The sequence below is a fragment of the Alexandromys fortis genome, unplaced genomic scaffold (genome assembly GCF_014885135.2).
Source record: "Alexandromys fortis isolate MF-2015 unplaced genomic scaffold, M_Fortis_MF-2015_v1.1 scaffold_19, whole genome shotgun sequence".
In the NCBI taxonomy this organism is placed as follows: domain Eukaryota; kingdom Metazoa; phylum Chordata; class Mammalia; order Rodentia; family Cricetidae; genus Alexandromys; species Alexandromys fortis.
The window spans coordinates 2,161,988-2,176,651 of record NW_026067890.1 but is presented as its reverse complement, the minus strand read 5'-3'; the positions used below and the strand labels follow the sequence as shown (position 1 = coordinate 2,176,651).

The 14,664-nt window shown below is 43.7% G+C and overlaps 1 protein-coding gene across 1 annotated transcript in view; it reads right to left on the bottom strand.

The window, feature by feature from the left end:
- Window positions 1–1,486: 1,486 nt before the first annotated feature.
- Window positions 1,487–14,664, bottom strand: part of Dbt (dihydrolipoamide branched chain transacylase E2) — a 33,828-nt gene continuing 20,650 nt past the window's right edge. The window contains exons 6-11 of the mRNA XM_050148222.1: window positions 13,312–13,528; window positions 12,184–12,350; window positions 8,847–8,924; window positions 6,408–6,599; window positions 6,214–6,285; window positions 1,487–3,344 (exon numbers count right to left, since the gene is read on the bottom strand). Coding sequence (XP_050004179.1) covers window positions 3,177–3,344; window positions 6,214–6,285; window positions 6,408–6,599; window positions 8,847–8,924; window positions 12,184–12,350; window positions 13,312–13,528 — 894 coding nt within the window. The 3' untranslated portion in view covers window positions 1,487–3,176. The remainder of the gene's footprint in view (window positions 3,345–6,213; window positions 6,286–6,407; window positions 6,600–8,846; window positions 8,925–12,183; window positions 12,351–13,311; window positions 13,529–14,664) is intronic.

Genomic DNA, 14,664 nt, shown 5'->3' with positions numbered 1-14,664 from the left:
TTTTCCTTTTTTTTTTGTTTAATATTTTATTTGTATAAATATATATTAAAACTTCTGTGCATTGATGTTTTGCCTGCATGTATGTCTGTGTGAGGCTGTCAGATCTTGGAGTTACAGAGAATTGTAAGGTGTCATGTGGGTGCTAGGATTTGAACCTGGGTCCTCTGGAGGAGCAGTCAGTGCTCTTAACTGCTGAGTCATCTCTCCAGCCTGCCCCCTCCAGTTTTTCTGGATTTTCTTTGTTCTTTCTTTGTTCTCTCTCTCTCTCTCTCTCTCTCTCTCTCTCTCTCTCTCTCTCTCTCTCTCTCTCTATCGGATTTAGGGAAAAAAACAATAAAGGTGGGGGAAAAATCTTCCTTCCAAGAGCTTGGATGGAGAATTTCTGAGGCCTTGGGACACAGTAGGTCCTAATATTAGGTCAGATGGTTTGTAAGGTAGGATTTATGAGGTAGACTAGAGTTAAGGAAGAATGTAATAGTCCAATTTTAGTTTAGTTTTTTGTTTGTTTGTTTGTTTTAAGCACGTGTAGGAAAGGAACAAAACCTTTCTGGCTTCAGTGCTTTAATGCCAACTCTAGGAGCACAGCAAGGGCTCAGTTCACTGAGATTCTGCCCCAGGGTGTCTGTCCACCCCAGCCCTAGCCTGGCTCTGCCGCTATGGCTCCCCGATTTTGTACAAGGACCTGTACTCTCCCCGAGGCCCTGCACACAAAGGAAATGAACTTTTCACCATTCTTAAAGGAAGACATTCAAGACAAGGTGTTAACAGCGGGGAGCTGGGGTGGGGCTGCTCCAAGTTTATCGAGCAATGTAGGAAACATCTTGAGCCCATCAGACTGGATCTTCAGGTGAGTGTCCCGCACGCTTGTCTTCCCTGCAGCACTGCCCGGATGGGGAGTGAGTTCAATGATGGGATGACCATCTTCGGACTCTCCCCAACACGAACAGCTTCTTTTACATGGCTCACAGCACCTACTTGCTTGTTGTTTTTCCATCATGGTGGTGTAATTGTAGATACTTTTCTGGCTATTTAATATCTGTCACCATCACTAGACTCTAAGTGTAATCATGGCAGAGGCCAACGAGGCGTGCATTGTATGAGCAATGGTTGGCTCCACACTAAAACTATAGTAGTAGGTATTTAATTAAACTATAGTAGTAGGTATTTAATTAAACTATAGTAGTAGGTATTTAATTGGGGGTGGTGGGGGCTGGGTCTCACTATGTAGCCCAGCTGACCTGGAACACACAATCCTCCTGCCTCAGGCCCCCAATCTCAGCTCAATGTTAAGTATATGAATGTGTAACAAACAGATGCAGTGATATGCACACAAAACACAAAAGTCAATCAACGGAGAAACAGCCACCCGAGCACCAAAACTGCAGCAGAAGAGACCGGATTCCTACAGGCTGTTCTCTGACCTCCACATATGCATTCCCCCCACATTGAATAAACAGTAAAAAATAACATGCACAGTGAAAGTATACAAAGTGTGATAATGTAGAACTGTTTATTGACATATAAAGGTGTCCGTAATATAATGATAAATTTTAAAAAATCAAATTATAAAATAGTAGATACATTATCTCATTTTTATAAAAGAATCCCTATGTATACAGATACATACATTGTAAGGTTGACAGTGCTAAGATTAGAGATAGTTTGTTACGCCCCATACTGACTGTAGTTTTTCCTTTTCTCCAGAGGAGTCTCCCTAAGCAGCCTTGCATGGCCTTGAGCTCAGGAGCCTCCTGCCTCAGCCTCCCAACAGCAGGGATTACAGGCCTATGACACAAAGCCTGGTTCTCAATTGATTTTTTTTCCTGTTAATTTCCTTTATGTAAAAACAATGATTTCATAATGTGGCTTTTCAAATAAACAGCATTTACTTGATTTATAAAGTATTTCAGTTTTGGAAAAAAAATCAAGGAGGCATTAAAAATGACCGTTTATCTCCTATCACGAAACTTCAATTACACAAGTAATTTTATTATGATATATTCAATTAGATAATAGTAGAAAAAAACCCTAGATTTTAAAATTTTAAATTTGATTTAATAAACAAAACCAACAAACAAAACAAAACAGGGTCTCTTTATGTGTCCCTGGCTGTCCAGAAACTCACTCTGTAGACCAGGCTGGTCTCAAACACCCAGAGATCCCCTTGTCTCTGCTTCTCAAGTGCTAGAAATAAAGGCACGTCCAGCCTTGAATTAGATCGATCCTCATGCTATCTGATTAAGATGGACCTTTATCAAGATGATCATTAGCTGTGTTTCTGTATAAACTAATTTTATGTCCACATTTGACCCTTTACTTGATCTCGCTCCTACTGAGGATCAGGAGAAGAAAACAGATCCCACGTCCCTTTCTTTTAGCTGATGGTCAATAAAATTAAAAGTCAACAAATCCCTAAGCATAAAAAAAAAAAAAAAAAAAAAGCCAACGGCTGCTGTATTTATGGTATTTTACGTCAGAAAGTGAGTGTGAAAAGTCAAGTATTTCCCAGCAAAATGCCAAAGCATTGCTACAGCTCTAAAAGTCTACCCACTGCAAACAGTTACCTGGGACAGCCTCATGGGCTGTAAACTATAGTTCGGACCATATTGTAACTTCCCCCTTTAAATAAAGCTAATGTCAGCTATCAGACATTACAGATGATACTTTGCACCCAAGGGGAGAGAACACACCTCATCCTCTGAAAAGATAAGCAGAATTGCACTTATTTTGCAGAACAGTTACCATGATTGTAGGGAAACGGAAAACACCGGCATAAAAGCTGCTTTCCCCAGTGAAGTGTAATTTTAAACTGTCACTAAAAGGCAGTTAAAAAATTAAAAAAGAAACATGGCAAATACCACACATATATTGCTACTTGCCTTTTAGTGACATTAATTTTGCTTTGTTGCCTGTTTCAACTCATTGACACAAAGATCTCAGCACCATATTGAGAGGTCACCTTCTGACCTACACAGCGTGATACCCCAGGAGAACCATGACGCCATCATTCATTTTCAGCAAAGAGGCTAACGCGACAGTCATAAATTCTGTGCCTTAGAGCCTTAAGCAGGTAACTCAAATCACTTCTAATGCAGCTGTAACAGGAATACGTGAGGCATATAGCGGCTTCCCGTACTCTTTGGAAATGCATAAGTTCAAAGTTGTTGTATGTAACATTATTTCAGATCTAGCAGCATAAATGCTGGGTTTTCCAGGTAGGATTTCCACAGATTAGAGAAGCGTGACATGGTGGCTCCGTCAATGATTCTGTGATCGGCTGACCAGCTCACATTCATCATTTGTGCTTTATAAACTTCTCCTTTCTGGTCAAATCGGGGAAGAGCCTAGAAATAATGGAAAAAACAAAAAATAAACAAGGGCAAACTTTTCCTCTCTCAGAGTGGGAGGAAGATCTGCCAAGAACAGCATAAGGTCCAGAAACTCCCTGCCAATGAGTGGGTATCCACCAGGGCTTCTGAAAATGCTGTGCCGATTTCCCCTGCCCTCGGGAGATCATGTCTGAAGCTTTAACTTCTTCAAGGTATCTCCTGTCCCATATCTAATATTTACATTAAATTTTATCCATGTGTCAAATAGTTAATGTATTAATCACCATGTGCTAAGTCATCTTACAGACTCTTTAAAAAAAAGACAACTGAGATAAGGAAAATACTCTTCACTGAAGGCAGCACGGAAGGAAGGCACATGGACACTGGTCAAGGAGCTGGGGCTCGATGGGAACAGAAAATCAGTCTGGCAGCTTCTGTGGGGTCATGGTGTGGGACAATTGTCTGTATTCTGCCAATTATATTTTAAATAAAATGCTGATTGGTCAGTAGCCAGGCAGGAAGTATAGGCGGCACAACCAGACAGGCAGTACAGGCAGGTCAATGAGAACAGGAGAATTCTGGGAAGAAGAAAGTTCCTTTGGCAGTCCTGGCCCAGCTACAGAAGAAGCAAGGTGTGACTGCCTCGCTGAAAAAGGTACCAAGCCATATGGCTAACACAGATAAGAATAAGTTGTAAGAGTTAATAAGAAGCCTAAGATACTAGGCCAATCAGTTTATAACTAATGGAGACCTCTGTGTGATTTCTTTGGGACTTATTGATTGAGGGAACCGGGCAGGACAGAAACCTCAGACAACAGGATTAGGGCTGTTGGACTGAAGGGCTCTGTAGGGATATTTCATTTGTATTTTAATAAGTAAAGCTTGCCTAAAGATCAGAACAAAAAATTGTCACACCAGTCAGCCATACAGGCCAGGCAGTGGTGGCATACACCTTTAATCCCAGCAGCCTTAGCCATAGAGGTCGGGCAGTGGTGGTGCATGCTTTTAATCCCAGTCCTAGAGAAAACTATAAGGCGGGATGAGACAGGAACCAGTCTTTTCAGCCTGAAGATTTCACAGAGGTAAGAGCTCTCTAGTGACTGGCTGCTTTGCTTTTCTGATCTTCACGTGAATCCCAGTATCTGTCTCTGGGAGGCACTGCAAACATGACACCAGCAGGTCTTGCTGTCTCCCTTTTCCTCTCTCCTGCTAAACTGTTAGATTACATCCCTAAAGCTAGCCACCAACTTCTAGTCCCTTATTTGGCCACCGACTCACTCCTGACACTGACCACCAAGTTCCAGCTACCAAACACCGAGGTCCAGCAACTAGAATTCATTATTCTACCACACTGGCTAACATGTCCAGCCAGGACTTAGCAATTCCCCTAACACAGACTTCTTTTCTCCTTAAAAACACTCCTGCAGGGCTGGAGAGATGGCTCAGTGGTTAAGAGCATTGCCTGCTCTTCCAAAGGTCCTGAGTTCAATTCCCAGCAACCACATGGTGGCTCACAACCATCTGTAATAGGGTCTGGTGCCCTCTTCTGGCCTGCAGGCAGACACACAGACAGAATATTGTATACATAATAAATAATAATAATAAAAAAAAACACTCCTGCAGAAATACCCGCTGTCTGCCTTTGTCCCTGTTTTTGAGGCAGGGTAATAAAATCTCCTTTGCACTGAGAATTTGGTGTCTGGATGTGTTCTATGTCAACTCTAAGGCCCTTTCAATCACTGACAGAGAGCATGTCATGAAAGGCAGGGTTTCTCCATCGTAAAAACAGAAGTCCCAAGCCATGACAGGCGATTCTGAGAAAACAAACATTAGGGCTCTGGGAGTAGCTCACTGAAAGAGTGCCTGCCTAGCACACACAAAGTTCCATCCTTGGTACCAAGAAGCAAAGAATAACGCAACAAATGCGTGTTAGAAATCAGCTATTCAGGCCACAGAGCCGGCTCAGCATGTGGACCACACTTCAGATCCCAGCGCTAGGTAGTAACCTGGGTGGGTCCCTACACACCTGTAAGGGCCAGCACACAACAGGTGCAGATGAAAGGGCTGCGGAGCTTTGCTGACTGCCAGCAGAGCTGAAAAACTCAAACTCCAGGTTCAGCAAAGATCATGGGTCAAAGGAGTAAGGTGTAGAGTGATAGAGAAGGACACATACACTTTAGCCTCTGAGCACACAAGACACACACACACACATCACACACAAAACAAAAAAAACTTGTTATTAATAAATAAGAAATATACAAAATGTAAGTTCTAACTTATTATTAGATTTAATAGGCCCAGCAAGATGGCTTGACAATAAATCCGCTTGCTGCCAAGGTCCACCACCTGAATTTGAACTTTAGAACCGACAGAATAGGAGAGACCTGATTCCTGAAGTTGTCCTCTGAGCTTCACACAAGTGTTATGGTGTGTGTATGTGTGTGTGTGTGTGTGTGTGTGTGTGTGTGTGTGTCTAGCACTCCTGCATGTGCGGAGTACTCATGCACGCACACAGAGAAGGAGTGAGTGTCACAACCCTACAACCCTATTCTAAAAGTCCTAAATCACGGCCACAGAGCAATTTTTGGAGTCACCTAGATTCTTGTTCAAAACACAATTGCTTTCAAGATCAAGAAATCAGCATTTTACTGGTGGCACACACCTGTAATCCCAGTAGGTGACAAGTGGGGCAGGAGGGCCCAGAACTAGAGCCAGTTGCAACTGTACAGTGAGCTCTGATCTAACTCAAACAGGGAAGAAGGAGGCATATTGAGCCAGACTTCACAAACTCACACTAGAAAGCAGAGGGAAACCCTCAGTGCTGAGTCTTCATGGTCAGTCTTCCAACTTGCTCAACTGTCTCGCAATTACTCACTGTACATACCTTAATTGCTCCCAGGGCCCCGATGGCTACTTCAGGTGGCAATATCACTGGCTTGGCATAGGTCCCACCAATCTGAAAAGAATGGGAAAATTTAGCTTTCAGGGAATGCCTGGTAGATGACGGGTGGAATTTTATTTGAGTATATGATCGGAAGTGCATGCAAGTTACACATACATTTGAACACCACGACTTACTGATCCAATGTTGGAAAGAGTAAATGTCCCTCCAGTAAGGTCGGCGGTACTGAGCTGACCCGAAGAGCCCAGTTTCTGGAGGCGGTTCAGTTCCAGGGCAATCTCAAATACAGAGCGGACCTGAACATTCTTCACATTGGGGACGATCAACCCCAGCTCAGTATCCATTGCTATCCCAATATTGTGCGATGCCTACGAAATAAAAATGACCCAGTAGAACTTTTACTACGTAAGCCTATGACAAGAACAAGCTCCACTCTCTTCTACAACAAAGATGCTGACTGTATCACCAAACGAGGCATGCACTGCAATCCCAGTATCCGGAGGCTGATGGAGAAAGAAGGACGGTTTGAAGCCAGCTGTGCCATATGGCAAGACCATATCCAAAAATCCAAAAGGGCAAGAAGACAAAACAGTCATCATTTTCTCTAGCATAGAAGTCATTGAGAAGAAATAGTTTGTGGGGATGAGACGGCATTCTGGGTAAAGGCATTGTGCTGCCAGCCTGAGTTCAAACTCTGAACCCGGGTGAAAGGGGAGAGAAACTCTTGCAAGTTGTCTGCTGACCTCTGCTCACATACAGTGGTACCAGTTTCCTCCCCGCAACAAAATAAATGTAAACTTTTTAAAAAGAGTAATTTAACCGAGCTTAAAAGATTGTTTTAGAAACAAAAGTCTCTTTTTAAAATTAAAAATTATATTTGTGTACATATGTGTGTGTGTGTACATACAAACACTATGACATGCATGTAGAGGTCAGAGAACTTGCAGGAGTCAGTTCTCTCTTTCCATCATAAAGATTCATATGATATTTACAAAAAACAGTGCTAAGGATATATTCAAAGGAACTAACCAGGAGTCATCATCATTTTTTTGTTATTATTGTTGTTTTGGTTTTTTGAGACAGGGTTTCTCTGTAGCTTTGGAGCCTGTCCTGGAACTAGCTCTTGTAGACCAGGCTGGTCTCGAACTCACAGAGATCCGCCTGCCTCTGCCTCCCAAGTGCTGGGAATGAAGGCGTGCGCCACCACCGCCCAGCTCATCAGATAGTTCTTTAACAACTAAAATATTTGCTGTAGGCCACTTATTGAATAAATGACAATATCACATCTATTGATGTGTGATGACATCCACAGTATAGAAAATGGAAAAGAGAAAAGCAAATTAAAGTTTGTATTACTTGAATGAATTAATTCATGGATGAATATCAGTATGAGCATGGGGTAACTGAGGCCCCAGAACTGAAGGCAAACATTGTTTTCTCTAGGTTTTTAAAATAAGCTATATTAGGAAAGATTATTAGGCATGCCACAATAGCTTTGATCAGATTGCTTGTATTACCTAAGTGTACCTTTTGTTTCTGTGTTTTGCTGATGCTGGGTAAGCACTCTGCTACTCAGGCACCTCCTTGCAGCCCCTAAGCTTACTGCTAGCTGAGTATTGCTAATGAGAAATGAATATAGAAATCAACACTGCAAGAATTCTGTCTTAAAAAGCTTTCACTCCAAACAGAAGACTTCGCTCAAACTGGATTCAAATGTATTACTTAAAAAATATATTATTAATTACTGTCTTTTGGGCTGGAGAGCTGGGTTAGCGGTTAAGAGCACTCGCTGCTCTTCCAGAGGACCCAAATTAACTTCTTAGCACCCACGGGAGGCTCACAACAGTCTGTAACTCCAGCTCCAGGTGAACCGATGCAGGCACCTGCACTCATGAGCACAGGCCTCATGCAGAAATACACTCCTACCTACATATACTTTAAAAAAAAAAAATTGCTCTTGTGGTTTGAAAGAAAATGGCCCCCAAAAGGAGTGGCATTATTAGGAGGTGTGGCCCGGTTAGAGTAGGAGTGGTCTTTTTGGAGGAAGAGTGTCACAGTGGAGGTGGGATTTGAGGTCCCATATATGCTCAGGATACTGCCCAGTGTCACAGACCACTTCCTGTTGCCTGTGACCAAGATGTAGAATTCTCTAGCACCATGCCTTCCTGTATGCCACCATGTCTTGCCAGGATGATAATGGACTAAACCTCTGAAAATATAAGCTGCCACCTCAGTTAAATGGTTTTCTTTATAAGAGTTTTTGTGGTCACGGTGTCTCTCCACAGCAATGGAAACCTTACCTAAGATGGCTCTCTTTCTTAAAGTTCCAGAAATTTAAGCTTGCGAGAGGAGACTCTTTGGAGGTGTTAAGTAGAGTGGGTTTTAAACAGAGAACCAGCAGGACCTGAAAAGGGCAGGTGGCGCAGCTGAACAAAGTCATTGCTGAACAGGGAAAACAAACAACGCTAACTAACTGCACTTCAGCTTAACAGCTTATGCGATGCCTTCCAGTCCTGTCAAGGAAAACGGTCATTGAGCATCCTAGAGGGCTCTAACCTACAAGCACATGAGCACCATCTTCTAGTACAGCGGGATTTTCACAATGCATGGCCAACCTTGTAGGTGATGTTCTGGCAGTTTTCGTCCACAGAGGCATTGAGGATGGGAAACTGTAGCAATCCCAGAGAGGCGGCCTGTGGAAGAGAAAGATAACACAGCATGAGCACTCTTGCCTCACACAGGCAGAGGGGACTGGAAGCAATAGGAGGCAGAAAGGGAAGCGGGAAGAGAACTCTTAATTCAAGGCTACACACGCGCCTGGGTTTACCACTCCCACCCGTGTCTCCAATGAAGGTGAAACTAGGTTGCCGGCATCATTTAAAAACAGATGGTGAAGTGGCCAGGTCACCTGCAAACATGAAGGGAATTTCCCAAACAGCCGCTCAGGCTGCCAAAGTACCAAGGAAGACATCTCAGTCCCAAGTGATTTCCTCATTTACGTGTAGATTTAGATTTTAATGAGAAGCAAGCTGATAGCTCAAAAATAGGCTAGGAATTCAAACACAAAAAGGCAGGTCAGCCACCTCTCTGTGTAGTGTAGAAAGAATATGCATTAATGACTGCAAGGTGACCCTGAAAGGCCAGTGTGCCACAGGTGTCCTTGGCCTGGTCAAGGGCGGAGCTGGCGCAAATATGTACTGGAGCCCACCTTGCTGGCACAAATCCCTGTCTGCCCCCTTTAATCTCTCCCCTACTTTTCTTTATATCATTCCTCTCCTGCCCGTATGCTGGAGAGCCGCTGAGGTGTCTGGAGTCTACATCTGAACTGATCTGATATTGATAATGCATAGATACTTGAAAAAGGAGGCCAGGTGAGATGCCTCATGCCTGTAATCCCAGCACTTGGAAGGCTGGGACAGGACTGTAAATTCCAGGCCAGGCCAGCCGGGGCTATCTACTGAAATGCTGTTTCAAAAACAGCAAATAAAACAAAACAATATGGTAGGGGGAGACACCAGGTGGATGTTTCAGGTAAAACTGTATAATCCACCAACTATGTGTATAGCTCGATGTGGTTCAAACAGGGCGATGTTTTGAGGAGATAGGAGGGGTAGCTAGCAGAAACTTGTATGCCACACTATGGACTTGGGGAACTCTCGTGGAATATTAATTTACATTTGTTACATTGTGTTACATTTGTTTATGCTGTAGAACATTTGTTTAGTGATGCAAAGATGTGTTGCATTCTTTTATATTGCATTTGTTTCATTCTGTGAAGCTGTGTTACCTTGCCTGTCTAAAACACCTGCTTGGTCTAATAAAGAGCTATAACAGCAAGGCAGAAGAAAGGATGGGCGAGGCTGGCAGGCAGAGAGAGAATAAACAGGAGGATAATCTGGGAGAAGGTGTAGGAGCAAGAGAAGGAGTGAGAAAAGATGGGGCCAGCCACCCAGGCACACAGCGAGACACAGAATAAGAGGGAAAGTACGTAAAAGCCCAGATGCAAAAGATGGATAGGATAAGTTAAGGGAAGCTGGCTAGAAAGGAGCCAAGCTAAGGCTGGGAATTTATTAATAAGAATAAGACTCTGTGTGTGATTTATTTGGGAGCTGAGTGGCAGGTTCCCCAAAAGAATAAAGAAAACAAGCAACAACAGGAAACCACCTAAAGGAACTGAATGGAAACTATTAAAGAGTCAGGAAATGACACCATTTGCGTGAAGGGTAATTCGTCTTGGCAGACTGTGAAGGAAGTCCAGGAGGAGCTGCGCTGAGGAGAGGCCAGACCAAAACAGACCAGAGCAGACCAGAAATGCGGCTTTGCTAGGTAATGTCCGCGACAAGATTCCCATCCTCTCTGAGGCCTCTTCTGAGGAATGTGGGGATGGTAATCTACATGTTTGGGGTACTCTGAGAACTAAGGAGTAACTGCAGTATGCTTACCCAAGCCTAGCACACACTGCCAGCTGCTCAAGGTCAGCCAATGGTCTCAAGGTCAAGCACTGAAACCGTCCTCAGAAATCCCCCATGAATGCTCTGAATACATGGAAATGAACTCCTATGGTGATGTGCAAAATCTCAAACAGAACTTTCCTAGGACCCTTTCAGAATGAAAGGCTTTCCTCAAGTATCACATTTCTCTTCCTAGTTTACAGTAGAGGAGACGGCTCAGTGGGTGCGGGCATGTGCTGTTCTTGGACCCAAACTGATGACTTCCAACTGCCTGTTAATGCTCATTCCAGGAGATCTGATTGATATCTTCTTCAGTCCTCTGCGGGTTCTTGAATGAACACACACACACACACACACACACACACACACACAAATAAATAAATAAATTGCGTATGCCTTTAATCCCAATATTTGGGAGGCAGAGGCATATTAATCTCTGTGAGTTGGAAAGTAGCCTTGTCTACATATTAAATTCCAGGCCACCCGAGGCTGTTTAGTGAAACCCTGTAAATAGATAGATAGATGGATAGACAGATAGACAGATAAATGAATATTGGGCTGGCGAGATGGCCAGAACTGTTTAGTGAAAACCTACCCAATAAATGAATGAACGAACGAACGAATAAATGAATATCAAGCTGACAAGATTGAGTGAGGCACTTTCCTCCAAGCCTGACAACTTGAGTTGGATCCTTGGGACTTACAAGGTTTTTTTTTTTTTTGGGGGGGGGGGATGCAAAGTATTTTCAACTTCTAAAGTTTGAACACAAGAGAGCCTAGTCTAGGTGAGTTTCCAAGCTGAATGCGCTTGCATGGAGCTCAGTTTCTGGCTGACAAATGGTTCCTAACACCCTAGGTGGGCGCCTACGTTCTGATCTGTGAGTGGTGAGCGGACCAGCATCCGCTGGTAACGTCCCTTTTTTCCTACTTACAAGGTTTTGGAAGGAGGAATCCGACTCCTGCAAGTATCCTCTGGAGTGCACTGGAGCACACAGCATACAAACGTACATTCATGCACACGCATGCATGCACACAGATGCACACTAAATGAATAGATAAATGTGACTTGAACATAAAATTAATCTCTAAAAAAGGAAGCAAGAAGATAAAAACACAACATAGATTTTAATTGTATAAATTCTGCTGCAAAGAGAGCAGAGATGGGTTTAGACATTTTTTTATCTAAGTCTGATGACATGTTATGAAGTAGTATAGCAAACCTATTAACCTACTATGTCTTTTTTTTTTTTTTGAGATTTACTTATTTAATGTATGAGTGCTCTATCTGCATGTACACCTTCATGACAGAAGAGGGCTCTAGATCTCACTTTAGATGGTTGTGAGCCACCATGTGGTTGCTGGGAATTGAACTCAGGACCTCTGGAGGAGCAGCCAGTGCTCTTAACCCCTGAGCCATCTCTCCAGCCACCTAACCTACTATGTCTTTACAAAACAAGTGGCACTGTCCTCTGGGGCCTCACTTGGAAGGGGTGAAACTCACCTTTAAGAAGAAGGGCATGAAGGAGAGTTTGATTCCCCGAGCCAAAGCAACAGGTTTTAACTCTTCCCGAAGCTTAACTAGTTCAGTAAGGTCAACCTCATCACAATAGCCAAAGTGGGGAATCTTCAGAGCCGCAGACATGGTCTTGACCATTGCTTTTTGGAAGCCTAGAAGAAACCCAATCCTTTTATATAATCTAATAATATGTTATTTTTCTGTTTTCTTTTAAATATTTATTTATTTATTTGTTATGTATACAGCTAGCCAGAAGAGGGCACCAGACCTCATTATAGATGGTTGTGAGCCACCATGTGGTTGCTGGGAATTGAACTCAGGACCTTTGGAAGAGCAGGCAATGCTCTTAACCATTGAGCCATCTCTCCAGCCCCAATATGTTATTTTTCTATACACATTAGAGAAACGGGATTGCATCATTATAATTCCACGATGGATTTGCACTTTTCTGTTAGTAAGAATTGACAGCTGGGAAGTGGGGGTGCACACCTTTAATCCCAGCGCTTGTGAGGCAGATGAAGGGACACCAGCCCACTAGGACATGGCTCTGGCAGGCCTTGCCCTTCCCCCCAGTTCCCTTTGCCTTGCTAAAAAACATTGCATTCCTAAAGCTGGCCACCAAGGTCTGTTCCCTTACTTGCTTGCTTCCTCCACCTGAGTCTGACCACCAAGGCTCAGTTATCGAAGTATTGAAGTCCAGCAATCAAGCCCCCTTTGGCTCACCTAATTAACAGACCCAATCAAGATATACCACGCCATCCTAGCCCATTCTAACACTGCCCTCCCCTTTTCCTCCTATTAAAAATTACACCTGCGAGGTAACTTTTCTTCCCTGGCTAATAAAGGATCTCTGTGAAAACAGGTGTTTGTGTGTGGTTTGTACCCAATCCAGGGTCCAGGAGGAAGCTGCTGCTGTGCAGGGGTCTTCTTCAGCAGAGACAGGCTGATCTCTGTGAGTCAGAAGCCAGCCTGGTCTACATATTGAGCTCCAGGGCTACATAGTGAGACCTGGCTCAAAAAGTCATCAGAAATATTACCAAAGAACACACGTCCCCTGAGGTGGCTGCCCTGAAGCAGAGCAGCGCTGCTTCCTGTCACTGCTGCCACCGTTACCTGTTACGGGCTCTGTCCTGTCTTTGCCTGTGAACACCGGAGGCTTCGATACTGGCGTGGGAAAGGGCCTGTCCTTGGCTTGTGGTGGAGGCGGTGTTATTTCAGCTTTTGGTGAGGGAGGCAATATGGCTCCCGTCTGCTTTTCCAGAAAGTTGAGAATATCTTCTTTAAGTATTCTGCCATCTTTTCCGGAGCCGACAACTTCACTCAGCTTAATCTAAAGTACAACACATTTTAGTGCTAAAAATAGATCGAGCATCAAAGTTTAAAAGTGGAGTGTAATCAATTTAAGGTAAAAACTCTTGCCCAAGAATGTAGCTTGAGGAAGCAACATTTTCATCATTTTGAGAGAGAAGCTTCAAGATCCCCGTGTAAGTGGCTGTCACTTTTATGTACACTGTTGTTCATTTGCCCATTTAAATCTCCAAGTCTCTCCCTTTTTCCTTCCTTCCTTCCTTCCTTCCTCCCTCCCTCCCTCCCTCCCTCCCTCCCTCCCTCCCTCCCTTCCTTCCTTCCTTCCTTCCTTCCTTCCTTCCTTCCTTCCTTCCTTCTTTTTTCCTTCTTACCAGGGTCTCACTGTGTAGTTCTGGCCAGTCTGGAACTCACTGTGTAGATCAGGCTGGCCTTGAACTTCAACAGATCCGCCTGCCTCTGCCTGTGAGTGAGGGGATTAGAGGTGTGCGCCATGCCCTGCTCTCTCAGAATTCTTTTTTTAAATGAGCTTTTATTTCTTTATTTGTTGTGTGTGTCTTGTGTGCCTGGTACCCAAGGAGTCCAGAAGAGAACTTCAGATAAGGACCAGAGTAGAGCTAGTTGTTAGCTGACATGTAGATTTTGTGAATCGAATCTGGATCCCTAGAAGAGCAGCCAGGTATCATAAGCACTAAGCCATCTTTCCAGACCTTCTCCTGTAATTCTTAGTGCTTAGTAATTAAACCCACTATTTTGTATAATAATTACATATTGGTTTTTTTAAAAAAAATATGAATGTGATAGATGGGTGCCTAGACCAATCGTCGTCAGAGAGACTTCCTCAGGCAGCTGATGGGAGCAGAGGTAGAGACTACAGCCAAACATTAGGGAAGAGAGTCCAAATTGGAGATCTCCATTGCCCCCACCCCACCTCGGAGCTCAGGGAACCCCAAGGAAGAAGAGGAAAATTGTAGGAGCCAGAGGGGTTGAGGGCAGGAGGAGAACACAGTCCACAAAATCAACTAAGCAGGGCTCATAGGGGCTCATAGAGACTGAAACAGCAATCACAGAGCCTAAACAGGTCTGTGCTAGGTCCTCTGCATATACAAGATGGTTGTGTAGGTTGGCGTTTTTGTGGGACCCTTAACAGTGGGAGTGGGG